Source organism: Calonectris borealis, chromosome 25 (genome assembly GCF_964195595.1).
Source record: "Calonectris borealis chromosome 25, bCalBor7.hap1.2, whole genome shotgun sequence".
NCBI lineage: Eukaryota > Metazoa > Chordata > Aves > Procellariiformes > Procellariidae > Calonectris > Calonectris borealis.
The window spans coordinates 1,083,792-1,099,768 of NC_134336.1; the positions used below are offsets into that span (position 1 = coordinate 1,083,792).

At 49.7% G+C, this 15,977-nt stretch overlaps 1 protein-coding gene across 1 annotated transcript in view; it reads left to right on the forward strand.

Annotated features, from left to right (window-relative positions):
* The window catches only part of GRIK3 (glutamate ionotropic receptor kainate type subunit 3), a 120,852-nt gene that overhangs the window by 83,005 nt on the left and 21,870 nt on the right, over positions 1 to 15,977 (forward strand). Inside the window, exons 8-10 of the mRNA XM_075173205.1 lie at positions 1,680 to 1,787; positions 5,575 to 5,688; positions 10,272 to 10,475. Coding sequence (XP_075029306.1) covers positions 1,680 to 1,787; positions 5,575 to 5,688; positions 10,272 to 10,475 — 426 coding nt within the window. The remainder of the gene's footprint in view (positions 1 to 1,679; positions 1,788 to 5,574; positions 5,689 to 10,271; positions 10,476 to 15,977) is intronic.

A 15,977-nucleotide genomic window follows, 5' to 3' on the forward strand; every position in this document is an offset into this window, starting at 1 on the left:
ATAGTTGCCGAGGTGCAACAGGGCCGGGCCGGTGGCCCTGCCAGCCCCGGGGAGGCCACCCTCACTCCGTGTGCCCCCAGGGCTCCCCGGGAAGCAGGGGACAGGAGGCGAGGGGACAGGCTCCTCTGCGGCCGCCCGGGGCTGCAGCGCTTGGACTTTGCCTGCGGAGACAGGGCCAACACCAGCGGGATCAGAGCCCCTCGGGGGCTGCGGCGATGCCGTGCACCCCCAGCCCAGCCCCGGGAGCCGTGCAGCCCGCCGGGGCTCTCGCTCAGCCCCGCAGGAGGTGCAGGGCTGAGCACAGAGCCGTGTTCGCTCCAGTTGGGTATGTTAAACACTCCGTCTTTTCCCAGGCTCCCGGGGGGCTCCGCAGGCTGCGCGTCCCACAGGCAAACCACCTGCACGCCAAAACGAGCAAACCGAGCCCAGCCTTCCCCAAAACTCAAGGGTGGCGAGGCTGGGAGGAGGCTGTCATTACTCCTCAGGAATTAACGAGGAAGAGCCAGAGGAGCGTATTTACCGAGAAATATGCCAGTCACTCCCCCCTGAGAATACATTATGCCACTTTCATCACACTGGGATATTTCAAGCTCCCCTGCCCATAAAGGAAACGCATTCATCAGCGAGGAGTGTGCACTGAACTGCTCAGGGGAAAGAGCCCGAGTCCCAGCTCTCCACTGCGGAGATGCGATTGCAAAGCAGTAAACCACGTCAGCAGCCCGGCACTCTTACGGGAGCATCCTCCTCGGGACGGATGCTCAGAGCACGTCCTAGCACTGTCCCTGGGCAGAGCAGGCATCATATACCATGCTGTGCCTTAGCGCCTGCTCTGCTAACACAGCTAGTGCCTGATATTTGGGGCTCTCTCACCTCCTAAATCAGAGAGATTAATTCTGGTGGTGCTGCAAAGTGTAGAGTGGAAAAGAAACAGCGTCATAGCATAATTTTGCTTGAAACTAATCTGGACAGCTTTACCCCAAGCTCCTGCTCAGAGCAGGACTAGCTCCCAAGTCAGACCAGGCTATGCAGGACCTCATCCAGTCAAATGTTGAAAATCTCCAGGAACGGAGCTTCCCCGGCCCCAATGGGCACCTGCCCCGTGCTTATACTGCCCAAAACTGAACTGACGCAGCACGCTCCCACCAGATTCCCACGCCTGTTTCAAAACGACAGATCCTGCTAGCATGGACAAGCTGGTGGCCTCTTCTGCTCCACTTTCCATCTGAAAGGAGGGAGGGAAGCGTTCAGGACATTTTAGCTTCCACGCACCTTGGAAGCATCAGCAGGTTCATGCAAAAAAGGATTATTTATGAGCTTGATGGAAGTTGTCCCAAACTCAGGCTCCCTGCAGCCTGGCATTTATCAGCACTACAAGGATAAATGCAGCACACAAGGATGCCATGATAAATGCAAGCAGTTTTCTACTGAGTCATCATGTCCTGCAACAGCTGGTGAACACAAAAGGTGCGAACAAAAATTGTAGCAAGGACTGCAAGAGAGTTAAGAAAACCTCCAGTTCCGTCTGCAGTCTGAATAGTGACGGAGGTGCTTATTAATTAATCATGCTCTTTGGGGAAAAAGAACCAGTATAAGGACTAATTAAAAGAATATATAGTGGAGGGCAAAATATTATTTATGATACCAAGTAACAACCCTGCTACTTTTTCTTCCTTCCACAGGCCCAATGGGAAGGATTAACGGGACGAATTGTCTTTAATAAAACTAGTGGTTTACGGACAGATTTTGATTTGGATATCATCAGTCTCAAAGAAGATGGTCTTGAAAAGGTAGGCAGGGTTTGTCTTATCTGCATATGGCTTAGTCTAACTCTGATACTCAGGCAACAGAGAAAATGGTTGGCGGTTGTATTGTTTCCATGTTTTCTGTTTTTTATATGAAAGGCTATTTACTTTGTGGGATTTCTCAGATCCTTTTCCATGCCTCATCCATGACTCACTAGCCCTGAAGCAATGTGCGTGGGACTACAGTTATTAGCTGCAAAAGTACTTGTGGCACCTTCCTGGGATAGTGAAGCAGAAGAAACCTTCTGAGCAGCCATTAACCTCTCCTTGCCCAGGCCAAAGGTGGAAGGAATAAGGCCTGCCCCACCCCCCATCTTGCTGGGCTTGCTTACAAAATGTTGATTTTTCCCTGGGGAGGCAACAGCTCTTGAAAGTATCATCTCGGTGTGATTTCCCACAATGAAAATTGCCTAAGGCTTGGAAATGGCACCAGCTTATTACAGCCTAGATTTTGCAGGGGGATGCAGTGTGTATTTTTGTTTATTTCTTCGCTGTGTTATCTACGGGACAATAAGAAAAAAGTGCATTTTTGCCGGACTGGCTGGAGGGGTCTTGTTCAGTGGCCGTGTTTGCCTGGAGGAGACACGGCACAAAGGCTGCAGCCTGAGATCCTCCTAATTAGTGCAAATCTCCTCTGGGCACAGAAATAGGATGCTGATGTGCAGATCTGATTCTCAGGTGTTCATGGGGATTTCACTTCCTTTTCTTCAATTACTTAAAAAAAAAAAAAAGGCAATATGCAAGCATTAAAGCTCCTAGAACATGGGTTTCAAGGTGAGATGAGTTCGTTTACGACAAAAGGGAGCAGCGAGTGGCCTGAAGTGAAGCACGGCACAGCAGACAGCCGATAGCAACAGGGAGCAATGCCCAGGGGCTGGGCTCTAATCAGGCTCCAAATAACGGCATGTGAGGCCACCGAGGGCTCCCGGAGCCTGACCCCTTTTGTGAGTAATTCTGAGTCCCCGTTCTGCTAGAGGCGTCTTGCAGATTTACAGGAGAAAGTTGGCTGCCGGGCAGCAAATCCCTTTCTAGAGCAGAGTCTGCTTTTCGACACGCACAAGGTGCCTACTGGCAGCTAGGGACGAGTGCTGAGTCCCGTAACCGTTGGGCACGGCGACAGGTTATGCTACCGCGGGAAATGCCAGCCAGGAGCACAGAGAGACCGTTTTCAATTAACCATGCAGCAAGCAGCCCAACATGCACAGATGACTTTTCCAGTTAAGGCTGGGGAATTAATCAAACAGTGCAGGTAGGCAGTCCCCGGAGGCGGGAGGCAGCAGTTGGATCAACCTCCCTGTTTGGAGGGGACGGATCCGTGGTGAAGCTCCCTGGGACCAAACAGCTTGACTTCCCCACCCCCCTTTTTACAGCTCGCTTTTCCGTCGCTTTGAAATAAATTGTTGCCACGCTTTCACACCACAGCAGTAGTCCTTTGCTTCATGTAAAAACTCTCAAGGTCACCACAGCACTCTCCTAGTGAGTATTTTTTGGTGTCAAATACAGAATAAAGAAAACATTTCAAATAAACCCAATGACCTTCAGTCTCAGCTGCGATCAGCCGAGCCCATGCAGGAAGGAGGCAGGAGAGGAGCAGGGAAGATGCCACACTCTCACAAGAACTGAGCAGATCATCTTTCTTTTTTTACAAAATATTTTGTTTATAGAGTCTAAACCAAAAAAACCAACACGTCTTTTTGAAGTACAGTGGCACTGACAGACTGCCGGAGAGCTGTGTTGGTAGAATAATAGAAAAATGTGCGAGCATTTGGGTACCACGTGAATCTAAATGTTTAAGTACAACCGCAGTATCTATCTGTCAAACTAATACTCTTCAGGTGTACTGGAGAATAGCTGGCACCAGCTGTATTTATGACTATTGTGTGTCACATAAAGCCCATAGGAAGCCGCCAAACCTTGATGCATACTCTGTGCAGCCGTTCAGCTTTTGTCTCCAACAATTCAGAGATTTACAGTTCCCACTATTATTTTTTTGAAAGCTTCTTGTCAGCTCTAGAGGGGTTTTAAAGTATCGATGTCAAATCTCTGTTGAAGCTAGGTTTCTGTCAATAGTTAATCTGAAATAACAAAACGCCAAACTACAAACAAATCCCATATGGATTGTGCATTATGTATAAAAGCTTATGTTTGTTGAGCTTTAGGATTGAACTCCTGATCCTTATACCTCCTGGATGTTCCAGGGATTACAGGGGTATTAACTAAACCTAATTACATGTAGTTTGACTATCTGACTTGCACAGTTCTCTTAATGCACTTTTTTCCTTTTTCTTTCCTTTTTTAATATTTTAAACTGATTAATTCAGTCTTAAGTGCCATGTAGTTAATTTTCTTAAAGAAAACTTAGCAAGGCATAGTTAACTGAGTCTGCAGCGCTGCTAGCAGGTGCCTCTTAGACTTGCTTCTCTTTTCCCATGCACAGTAATAATCTTTTGACATCGAAGCTGTTGTGTGAGCGAAGGGAGATATGAGGGATTGCTTAGGTTTTACCTGAAATATTTAGAGCCTTTCACAAAGTTCATGGAAACTCTTCTAGAATTTATGACATTTTTTTGCCAGGCAGCATTGCTCGTTACAAAGTCTCTTTTTGGGGATGCAGTAAAACCAAGTTCTCTCCTTGGACTGCTGAAAACGTTGAAGAATCTTAAAAATAGCAATAAATAAAACATCGGAAGATCCTGGCTCCCCAATGGGTTTGAGCTGTCTGCCTTTGGTTTCTCTCCGAGTCCCATCTCACAGTTTGACCCCACAGATGGATCGTTCTGTTCCCATTTCCATGTGGGGTTTTGTTTTTTCTCACTGTCAGGCTGGCTATATGGCCACCCTGCTCCGTTTCTTGGCAGCAATCCCATATTCCTCCAGCTTTCCTGACATTTTATGTCACCGTCACAGTCCTTTAGCCAGTCCTGCCTTCAAAGTTTGTTCTAAAGCCTCCCCTGCACCGCGGAGATCAGGTTAACAGGCTTAGAGTTGCCCAGATGACCTCTCTTAAATAGAGACATGTTTTGCTATTTCTGGGTCAACAGACTTCTTCAAAGTCTAATAATTTATTAAAACTGACAGCTTGAGAAAAACAGAGCACCTCAAATTGATGAGGAACGTAGCTGCGTGTGCCTGTGCCCGTGCCTGAGCAAGTCTGCTGCCATTCCCTCCTCCAGGTTTGCTACCAGGACCGAGACCTCCCATTGCAGTGGACTTCCCTGAAGGGGTGACCAGGGCCCTTCCAAGGGGACCTGTTAGAAACACCCGTCTAGTTTGCCACAGCGCAGAGGATAGGAATGATTCCTACCAGGGATTTGCAGAGCTGGTCAAGTCGTTTTTAATTTCCTCCCCCCAAAGCAAATACGTGGGGAAATAAAAAAGAAAGAAAATGGCCTCATATTTGTATTTGTTTTCTTTTGTTCTGCTTTATCCTTGCCCAGAGTTGACTCTTCAGCATGGTTTGATTGTTTGCTCTACACAGTACCTTTGCAAATTGTTCATTCAGCCCCTAAATTCCAGTCATCGTGGTCTTCTTTCATGCACCTGCGTCAGAGGGCAGCGTAAAGGCTGCTTATTGTACATGTGCAGCTGGAGTGACCTGCAGCTGAAGGGTTAATGCAGATCTTCTATTTAGGCAATACAGGATGATAATTTCAGCTTTGCTTCTGTTTACTGTAGATGAAAGAAGCAAGCTCCATTTGCCAGGCCAGTAGGATGCTGAGAGCAAGTGAGGAAAGTAAGCTGGGTGTTCATGTGTGCGTTTGCTTTGTTTCAGGTTGGAGCGTGGAGCCCTTCTGATGGTTTGAACATCACAGAAATTTCCAAAGGACGAGGGCCTAATGTCACAGACTCGCTGAGCAACAGATCTCTAATTGTCACCACTGTCCTGGTAGGAGATTGCAAGCCTCTCTTTTTCCTCCATCGACAAATCTCAGGGATATGTCACCTCTGAAAATTCACAGCATCCCAGTACAGATCCGCTAGTCCCTCTGGAAAGCCAAGCAAGGGCACAGAGAGCCCCTGCGTGTGGGCTGGGCTCAGCAGCCTGCAGATGCCCATGCGCCTGCAGCGAGGTGACCTGCGGCATCCTCCGATGCCACCGCTCCCGAGCAGGCTGCCAGCCAACACGGGGCGGACGGTGAGGCTGGCACGGGCCAGCCGGAACCGCGCGAGTTCCCCATGCCCGGGAGGCTGCTGCTCGTCCCGGCTGAGCTCCTCCGCTCCAGCTGCCCGGCCAGGTCCCCATCTCCCCTCGCTCCCTGCATGCTGGAGGGCACGGGAGGTTTGTGCGTGCTGAGCTCCAGGAAAGCTCCGAGTCCCCCACTCACCCCCAGCGCCTGGGCAGGCAGCAGCAGGCACTGTCAGAGGGCCGGCACTGCCTACCGCAGACAGGAGTGTTCTCGTTACAGAAGAAAATACTGAGAACAACCAGAGAGCCTGGCTTAGCTGTGACAATCGTGTTTCTTTCCCCCTCTTAAGTTACTTGATAAACTAGCTAAGAGTAATGCCGTTATCCAGCAAACCACGGTTGCTTAACAGGTCTCCTCTGCTTCCAACTGTCGTGCTGCATTTTGTTCTCACATTCACTATTGGATTTGACGGCAGGCATCAGATCAGAATGAATTTTTATTTACTATCTAATAAATTATGACTAGTGGTATTGGTTTCTGTATGGCTGTATTACACAGCGCAGGCCCATGGCATGTCACCAGGAAGCAACAAAAAATTCCAGGCCTTGGACAGCCTATCCACAATTGGGCCTGAATTATGGTTTTGCCTATGGAAATTTTCTGGCCCTTTTGTGTTCCGTATTTTCAGGGACCATAAAGGTACAGATGGTAAAGAGCCAGCTGGGGATGCATTCCCCAGTCCGGAGCAGTGTGATCCCTCGCGATGCCCTTGCCTTCCCAAAACGACGTGACCTGACAGAGTGGGGTTTTCTATTATACACGGAATGGGACCAAGAAAGTGCCCAGAGAAGAGAGAAAGGAAACACTTGGTTCAGAGCAGAAGAAGGGCTGGAACCAAAGGTCTTGTATCACTCAGGAGGTTAGCAGAATGGAAGCAGGCAGAATGTGAGCCAAATACAGACGCTGCTGCAGCTTTCCTTGCAAATTAGCCACCCCCTCTAACGAACTTCCCATTCATCACACAACATTTGTTCCAATGAAACATTTTCATTAAAGTCCCTCTCTCCAAGAGTCAGGTACAGGCTTAGCTCATTGACTACGCTCAGTAACACAGCACTTTCATCTCTCAACATGCAGGGAAGACTGGAAAAGTTCCTTCCCTTCCCAGTCCAGAAGTTTTCTACTGTGCCAGTCCCATGAGACCGTGATGGGTCGTGCTTAAGGGGGAGTCTGCACGGGGCAGTGTTCCTGTGCCATGCGCATTAGCAGAATCGGCGGCAGCAATGGTTCCCCAATGGCTATGGTTATTGAAATGAATTGTCACATCAGGAGTTACTGCAGAAGGAGTAGAGAAATGACAGAGCAAAAGGCACTTTAACAATTCAACATGCATCAGATTAAGACTGCTTCTGTTGAGATCCTTGCAGCAGTGTGCATGCACTCAGGCACGACAGACACACAGTTTGCCTTTGCCTTTTTTTTTTCTTTTGCATTTAAGCATTCTTGTGGTATTCAGAAAGCAGAAATTTAGGTAGTGTTTTTCTAACAGGCCACGTGGAGAGACCTGCCATGCCAGGTTTAGTTCATTTTAGCATTTAGTTCATTAAAGTGCTGCCAGTACCTGTATATGGGGGATGCAAATTTTTAGGGCAACATGAATAACACATGACATCAAGATACTCCCAGGTGGAGGTTCAGGATCAGCTCTAAGGGAATTGTTCAACCCCACTGTGGCTGAATAAAACTCACCAGAAGTTATATATTGACTCCTCTTGCCCCCACTCTCTTTAATTAGAACTGTGTGCAGCACATCAGGGGAAATTCCTGGGGTGGGACGGCCAGTAGCACTGGGGAGAAGGCTGGAGGGACAGCAGCAGAGCTGCCTGCACTGAGAGCTGGAGCCGCCGGGTGAAGCCGAGGGACAGCAGATAGGTTCAGGACTGGAATATTGGTGAAAGCTGTATGGACAGGACTGAGGGAAACCAGAAGGATGCATCTTGTCAGGGGTAAGATGCATGGCCAGAGTTGTGGAAACATATGGGTCTAGGGTGCGATAATCACTGTACCTCAAAGGCCACAGCATAATGCAAAATGATGGAGCCAGGAGAAGACCTGTCAACCATCTGCCTTTGACACGCTTTTTTCGGGCAGCATTTTCATCCTGTACTCCATAAGCATGTACAAATTACATAATGTACAAGGGTGATATCAGTTCCTATTAATTGCGCCGTTCCTTGGGCCTGCACATGTGCCACGGGGTATCTATCTCGAAACCACAGCTGTCCTGCAATTCCCTTGCCTGCAGGAGGAGGAAATGTGCTTAGACCCGAGTTCTGCAATAATTACATTTTCATATACTGGATTCTAAAAAATAAAATACAACCCTAAATTTTATTTGCATTTGCAACACCCCTTTGTACTTTTGCAGCAGTGTAAATGATTGTAGAAAAGCCATAGGAGGAACCTTTAAAAGGAAAAGCATGAAAGGTTATTTTTTCCCCTTTTGCTCATATTGCAGTGACTTGTTGGAAGAGAAATATTACCCCAGCAGCCAGCGCCACTCTCCCCAAGCAATATGGGAACTGTGAAGTTATGAAATTGAGGGCACCTTCACTGAGAAATCGATTAGCAAACTGAGAGAGCTTGTGAATTGGATGTCTGGCCATTTTCAGTAATAAATTGTGAAATAGTCCGTGAATAAGTGGTTCACAGAGTTCAGAATTACCCCCTAGGAAATGTTTGAGACCTGGAGATACATTACTGAAGCGAGTGGCGTCCTAATGTTCAGTGCTTCGGCTGTTAAATATGTATGTAATCCCTACAGCGCTTCCCAAAATTAATAGTGCTTTATGGCTGCTCTGGAGCTGGTGTATTTATATCAAGATCCATAGATTCAGCTGATTCACAAACAAAGCACTAATTCCAGACAAGAAAGCTGAGGCGGCGGCCAGGGAGAGCCGGATTTAACCGAGCTGCGCGTGCCAAGCTAAACTCTATAGGCGTGATGTTATCAGCTTTGCTTTGTAATTCTGCAAATCGAGCTTCACGTGCTCTCTCGTCCCCTCCCTACCCTGCTTTGAGGCCGAGCAGGCACCTCCTGCCCGCTGCCTGCCCGCCCCGGGGGGGGCAGAGGTGGGGCTGACAGGTCGTACTGGGAGAGAAGAGCTGCCAACCTCCAGGCTGGCATGGCCCAGCTCTGGGTCCCGAACCCCCTCCTCGCGTACCCACCCGAGGCAGGGCGCCTGCCCTCCACCAAACCGGGCACCTCGGTAATACTCTAACCGGGAGTCCAGACCTTCCACCCCGCAACTTCAAGCCCCCCTGTGCCCGTGCAATACCGCACGGACTCCAGCAACACGGCTCGCTCGCCAGGGCAAAACGTGAGCCCTCCCCTCCCCGGCCACCCCGCGGGCAAGGACGGTGGCCTTGCAGATACCTTCAATTCAAGGCATGTATTAGCTGCTGTTGATAATTCATCCTCCCCTTGCCTTCTAGCTTTGCCTGCTGCCCACCATCTTTGCCGTTTCCATCTGTCCTCTACACGTTTTCTCCCTCGGGCTCCCCAGTGTCCCTCGTCCTCGGTGACTGCCCAGGCCTGATACTCACAAAGGGCTGTGCGGTTTGCTGTGTGTTTGCTAACTTCACCTGCCAGCCCCCGCTGCAGAGGCAGGGCTCCACAGGGCAAAGCCTGCTCTAAAGCACTTTTTCAGTTATTTTTCACTTGTGCTGGTGCTTGGCACTGTTGTGATTGGAGACACCCCCAACCTTCCCACGGCAGGCATAACTGGAGCAGACGGCAGAAACTCTCTGGGCAGCAGTAGGGCCCCATATCCCATCAGCTAGTGCCGGCCAAGAGGAAAGCAAACTGAACTAGGGAATGTTTTGGGCTGGCCACCAGCCACACATGGCTCCCTCACCGTGTATTTAACCCACCAGCCTCTTGCTCGCTGCAGCGAACGACAGGTACTGCGGTGCATGTGGTTTGGCCGCATTTCTGCTGTGTGGGACTTGGGGTTGAATTTGTCCTCCCCCCTTTTACTGTTTCTCAGCGCTCTTCATTTTCAGAGCATGAAATGGTTATTTTTCTCCCTGAAATCCTACCAAATGGAAAACAGTTGGCTGCTCAGAAGAGACAAAATTAAATTTTGTGGGGTAAACAAGGTTGCTAATTAGCTGATGTGCTGTGCAAAGTTAATTTATTCCCAACATGTCACGGTGCCAACCCTGCTCGAAGAGCCTGTGCCTTGTGGCTCAGGTTGACCCGCAGGGGCAGCCCTGCCTCCGATGGGAGCTGGGACCACAGCTGACCCTTAACGGGGACTTTTTGCCTTCCCATGTGCAGGAAGAGCCCTTTGTCATGTTCCGTAAGTCCGACATGGCCCTGTTCGGGAACGACCGCTTTGAGGGTTACTGCATCGACCTCCTGAAGGAGCTGGCCATCATCCTGGGCTTCACCTACGAGATCCGGCTGGTGGAGGACGGGAAATACGGGGCGCAGGATGAGAAGGGGCAGTGGAACGGCATGATCAAGGAGCTCATCGACCACGTGAGTGAGGCCCATCTGTGGCACGGGCAGCCGGTGGCTGCCGAGGGGCGGCTGTGCCCAGGGCTTTCTGCCTGGGGTGGGACGGGTGCCCGCTGCTCGCTGGCTCGGGATGCCCGCAGCGGGCTCCTGACCCCGCCTGGGCTCTGCCTGTGTTGCACGCTTTGTCAGAAGAGTATCTCTTTGTCTGACTCTTCGAAATATTCATTTGGAGTTTCTGAAAATGGACATTCTTACAGTACAGAAGCAGGCTCCGTGGCTTCAGCCGCAGACCCTCCGCGCCGGGCTGCTGCCCCGCAGTGGGACGCAGGCTGGGCACGCAGAGAGGAGGGAAGAGGCTCCTCCGAGGCCCGGCTGCACACTGGCTCTCCTGAGCCGGGCAGGAGCATGCCTGCTCTCATCCCTCGAGGACACGGCTGCTCTGCCCCTGACAAACATGGGCCAGGGCACAACACCGAGGTGGCTCAGGGACCCCAGACATGTCCCAGGCACAGCTCAGCTGAATCCACATGAGGTATCCAGACTGCAAGAGCAGGTGTGCAGGGGACAGTTTAATATTTTTTTTTTTATAAACGCAGCTTATTTTCTAAAATCTCCTGGGACACGGAGCTCCCCCTGCAGCAGAGCAGCTGTGCTTTTCCTTCCGCGGCCACTTCTAAAAGCCCATTAAACACTAGTGAAACTGTCGTGGCAGCTTTACTCTCTCAGCCGCCAAAAAGTCACCTAATCTGAAACCTCGACTCACAGCCAGAGGTTGCTCAGTTTCCTAATTAGATATTTTGCCTCCAGCACATCCTGTGATCCCAGAAGCCCAGTTAGGGAGGTGAGGAAAGCTGGTGTTTTTATGAACCTCTTATTCCCAGAAAAGGTATCTGGAAGAAAAGATCAGGACAAAATTAATCTATGATCTCCGCAGCACAGGCAGCAGTAGAAGCCGTCCTAGAGCTGTAACACACACAGCTCTCTTCTCCTGAATATCCTGCTCAAGTGGTGCAGCCCTTGGACCACCTCTCCTGCTCCTGGCTACATTTTGAAAACATTGCCTAAGCAGAAAAGAGACAAAAATAATCTCACGTACGTAGCAGCTGTGATGCTCTCACAGTTCATGTGAGAAGAATGTATTTGCTGGGTGAGTCACTTCAGTAAATGAGCTTCGCTGTGAACAGATAACAGAGCACTGTCTGGCGGTGAGGCTGCGGAGCTGGGGCTCAGGGATCTAGGTTGTGTTTCTGGATTTGGCTTGTCTGCCCTAAATGACATTGGACAAGTTGCTTCTGTGCAATACTTCCTCCATCTGTAAAATGCAGATGATAATGGTTATGTCCCTTGCAGGGACAAAGTGAGGCTTAATCAGTTTGTGAAGAGCGCAGTACTCCTTAGATGGCTCACCCTGGAGAAGAGGGAAGCGCGGCAAGGGCATGCAAGGACAGCCCTTGGGGGAGCAGGACGCTGTGGCTCACAGGGGAATATGCCACAGGCTGTGCAAACCTGCCTTTGTATTTTTGCTTCCGGAAAACTCCATATAGCTCAAAATACAGATTTCATAGTCTCTTATGCAACAGCCTCACTAAGTTAGACAAGTGACACTCGGTGTCCCAGCGGAAGAGACTGGTGCTTTGCCGCTCCGAGTGACGTGTGTGACATAGATATGAAGAGACGCGGAGCACAGGCTGCGAACCTCGGCAGCGGGCTCCGGGACACAGCCTCCTGCGGTCCCGCGCCTGCTGCCGGGAGCAGAGTCTGTGGCTCCCAGAGCAGAGCATCTGTAGTGAAGGGCTCTGAAGAAGTAAATCGCTCCAAGGCAAAAAATAAGGTACAGGAAATAGAAACCAGACTGTCATGTAGTCCAAACCATGTCACTTCCAATGCCCTGCAAGATGTTATAGGGCTCTCGGGAGGCTTTCAGCCATTCCCAAAGCTGTGTGTGGTCAGCTAGAAGAGACAGACCGAGACGGTGGTATGGGGAACAACCTCATTAAATAACACTAAATTCATGGTCAACCAGCATTAAAGCATTTCTTGGCTAACTATTTAAACAGCAAATTAACAAAAAGCAAGAGAAAAGGACCAAATCCCCTCTTCTTGCAAGTACTACTGTAGCATCAAGTTTGAACTCTGCTTTCTAACAGGTGTGGTTGGGTGCACGCCTTGGAGTGATTTATAACCATTGCCCAAACCCCATATGAAGCCATTATTTTCTTTATCTGCATGTCATTGCTTTTTATAGCAGTGTTTATGTAAAGCATTAAAAAGTGAAACTGCAACCAGATGGGGCCCTTCCTCAGCTGCAAAGCATCTTCAGATCGTGTGGGGAAAGGAACAACTGATTGGCACTTGGCAATGTGAAAGTTCAAACTTATTTCACACCTAGTAGGAAAAGTGTTGGAGACAGCATTCAAACAAAGTTGTAGTAATGAAAACAGGGCTGCCCACACTGTGAGTTTGATATCTAGGCTGGCTTTCCTCCATATTCAGTGTCTCATTCTCATAAAAGAATTGGGATCATTCAGGTGAGAGCGTAAAGCAGGCAGGATTTTGTGAGGTCTAAGCACCCCGACCAGGATTAACGCTATGCAGAAAGACGGTGCGTTGCTGAAGACCCACTTAACTCGTGCATCTGAGACCGAGCGCCCCAGGACTGCTGTGCTGCACCCGCTCCGGTGGGCTGAGCTGATGCGCAGGCTTGGTTGAATGCCCTGTGTGTAGGAGGGGGTGCTCCTGAGGTGAAATAAGAGGCTAAAACGGTGACTGTTACCACTCGGAAGGGCTGAGAGCCGTGGGAGAGGCAGATGCTGTGTACCAGGAATAGCCTGATCCGAGGCTGAAATTCGGTGAAAAGGAGATGGCAAAGGAAGGGCCAGCCCATCACACAGCATGGCCTTCTGCTGGGGCTGGGGAGTCCAGCCAGAGAGGAGCTGGGCGCAGGTGCCAGGCAGGGCAGCCCAGGTAGGCATATAATTATAGCGCTTCGGGGATGATGGTGCCTACCATGGAAGGTGTAAATCACAGAGCACGTGATGGAGCATGGGCTGTTTACGCAGTGAGCTCTCATGGCTTGTTTTGGAGTTACATATCACGCTCCTTCCCCATCCTCTCTGATCCAGACATGCCTGGCCATAGGCAGTAATGCCTTAGGCTATAATCCTTTGTAAAATTGCTTTGTTTCTAGTCTGGCCTTAAGCATAAACAGGAAAAGCAACAGCAGTCAGAGCAGCTCACAGCACGACCCTGTCATCCAGGTCCCCAGTAGCAGACCTCAGAAGACAGCCTCCTGCAGTTAGATGCAAAAAGCCCTGCCCTGCTCCCTTTCATCTGCTGCTCATCCTTCATCGCAAAAAAATCCCTATTTTGGGGGACTTCAGTCCATTCCCCGGAGAACTAGACTCTTTCCTCACCACAGCTGGCTGCTTATTGTCACTCTCCTTGGCCACTCCCGCAGAGGAGCCTCAATCAGATGGGCCATGAAAGCTGAACTCGCTCACAACACTGGCATTTGGGGAGGTTTGGGGCACCCAGGTGACACAGAGAAGCTCCTGTGTCCTGCATCCATAATATACGGGGAACCTGGCAACTGTCAAATCTCCTCCTTTCATCAATAGTGAACTGTTATTGATGTTTATTCATAGAAATTATTATTGATACAAGCAGAACTACACTGTGCATTGAGGCCCATCCATTCTGATTTATAAATTCTAGCTGTCTGGCAAAATAACGCCTGCAAATCTTCCCTATTGTTTGTGGGCAGAATCACATAAAAACAGCAAAATTAGTTGTTCTGGATATTTTGCACAAACTTGTTCACAAATAAAACTTGTCTTCTGCTGAGACAGTGCATATGAAATTTCCATTCAATCTGAAACTTCATGTGGGAATAAAAAAAGATATGAAAAATAATAGGGTTTCTAATGGAAATCCCTGCCAATGGTAACTATAGAGAAGATGTAATATCTATCCTTAGGGACGATTTATGACAGTTGATTTAACACTTTCACAATAAATGGGCATTTATTGACAGTAAATTCTGGCAGAAATACATACTGCACCACATTGCCACATTCCCATTAATGTTCCTGCACTATTGGATGTTCATTTCAAGTGCCGTGAGCTGGGGATTCATTTGGAAGCCACTGGACCAGGAATAGAAAAAAACAATTTCGTCGGATGAAGTGTCCTCCTTCTCTTGTTTACACACTGCAGGAACTCAGCGTTAGGGAGGAGATAGAAATAAGCCACAACAGCTGGCTGCACTTTCTCCTTTTGTGCTCAGCATCGTTAATTGGGTGGTTTCGTATTTATCATATTCAGCGACCCAGGTGATGGAAGCATACTGGAACCCCGAGTTCTCTGCTTGCTTCTGCAGGTCTCTCTGGACCTGCCTTTCCCTCCCCTGCTCACCTGCCAGTAATTCATAGGATAAGGCTTGTCTCCAAAAATACAGCCGTTCTCACTGGGATCCTACAGCCTGTGACATCTCTTAGGTACAATTAATGGTAGTCCTGTCTCTGAGGAACTTCCCTAAGGAAAAGATTACAAGAGGCCCAACAGGACTTCATGGTCCTCATTGCTCCTCTTCAGCTTACAGCTAGGTTTTCCCTGCCAACGTCTGTTCTCAATTCACCACTGATATTAAATAAATTCATCGACAAAAATTATGTCTAAATTAGGACTGAAATTGCAAGAGCAGCCATTAAGAGCTGGAGTCAGACAATTAACGCTGACCCCCTGCGCATGGCGCATGTGGTGCCGAGGCCGAGGCGCGTCTGGGATGCTGCCGGGCACGACCTCGCTCTCCCTCGAGCGCCACTCCTCACGCGGAGCGTCTTCCTACCCCCGGCCAGCAGGAGGGCAGGGCTGCGGGCACAGGGCTCTCAGCAGAGCAGTCGGTCGGCTGCTAAAGCAGCAGCCCCTCTGTCTCCAAGCCGCGGGCTGCAAGACGGACCGGCTGCCTCGGCTGTGCCTGGCCTTGTCGTCCCCCAGTGCTCCGGGATGTCCATGCCCAAGGACACCCGGGTGCTGGCTCCGCTGCAGGGAAAGATGCAGAAAGATGCGGGCGTGAGGCCAGCGCGCAGCAGACCATGCTGGGGCAGGGTGCTCGAGCACGGGCACAGCAGCCGAGCAAGCAAAGCAGGGAGGGGAGCAGAGATGGGACTGAAGGAGGGTGGTGGGAGCAGAAGAGCAGAAACGCGCTGCAGCCCCAGCACTGGCAGTGGTGGTGGCAAAAGAGACTGAGGGATGAAAGTGTCAATGCTGCCAAACAGACACCTGAATAACAATTAAATAAGTAAAATATGCACTATTTACCTGTCTCTCAGGCAACACACATAATTAGTTTATGTAAATACGTAACTCAGCTTGGCAAAATAAGCACAGAGGCAGCTTATTTTCTTGAATAAATATTTACCTTGGTGCCTATGGGCTCTGCTGTGACTGGCCGTCACACGCAGCTTTCCTCCGGCAGAGGTCGGATGCTGCAGCATTTCCACAGTGACCGTGGCTGTGCAAGAG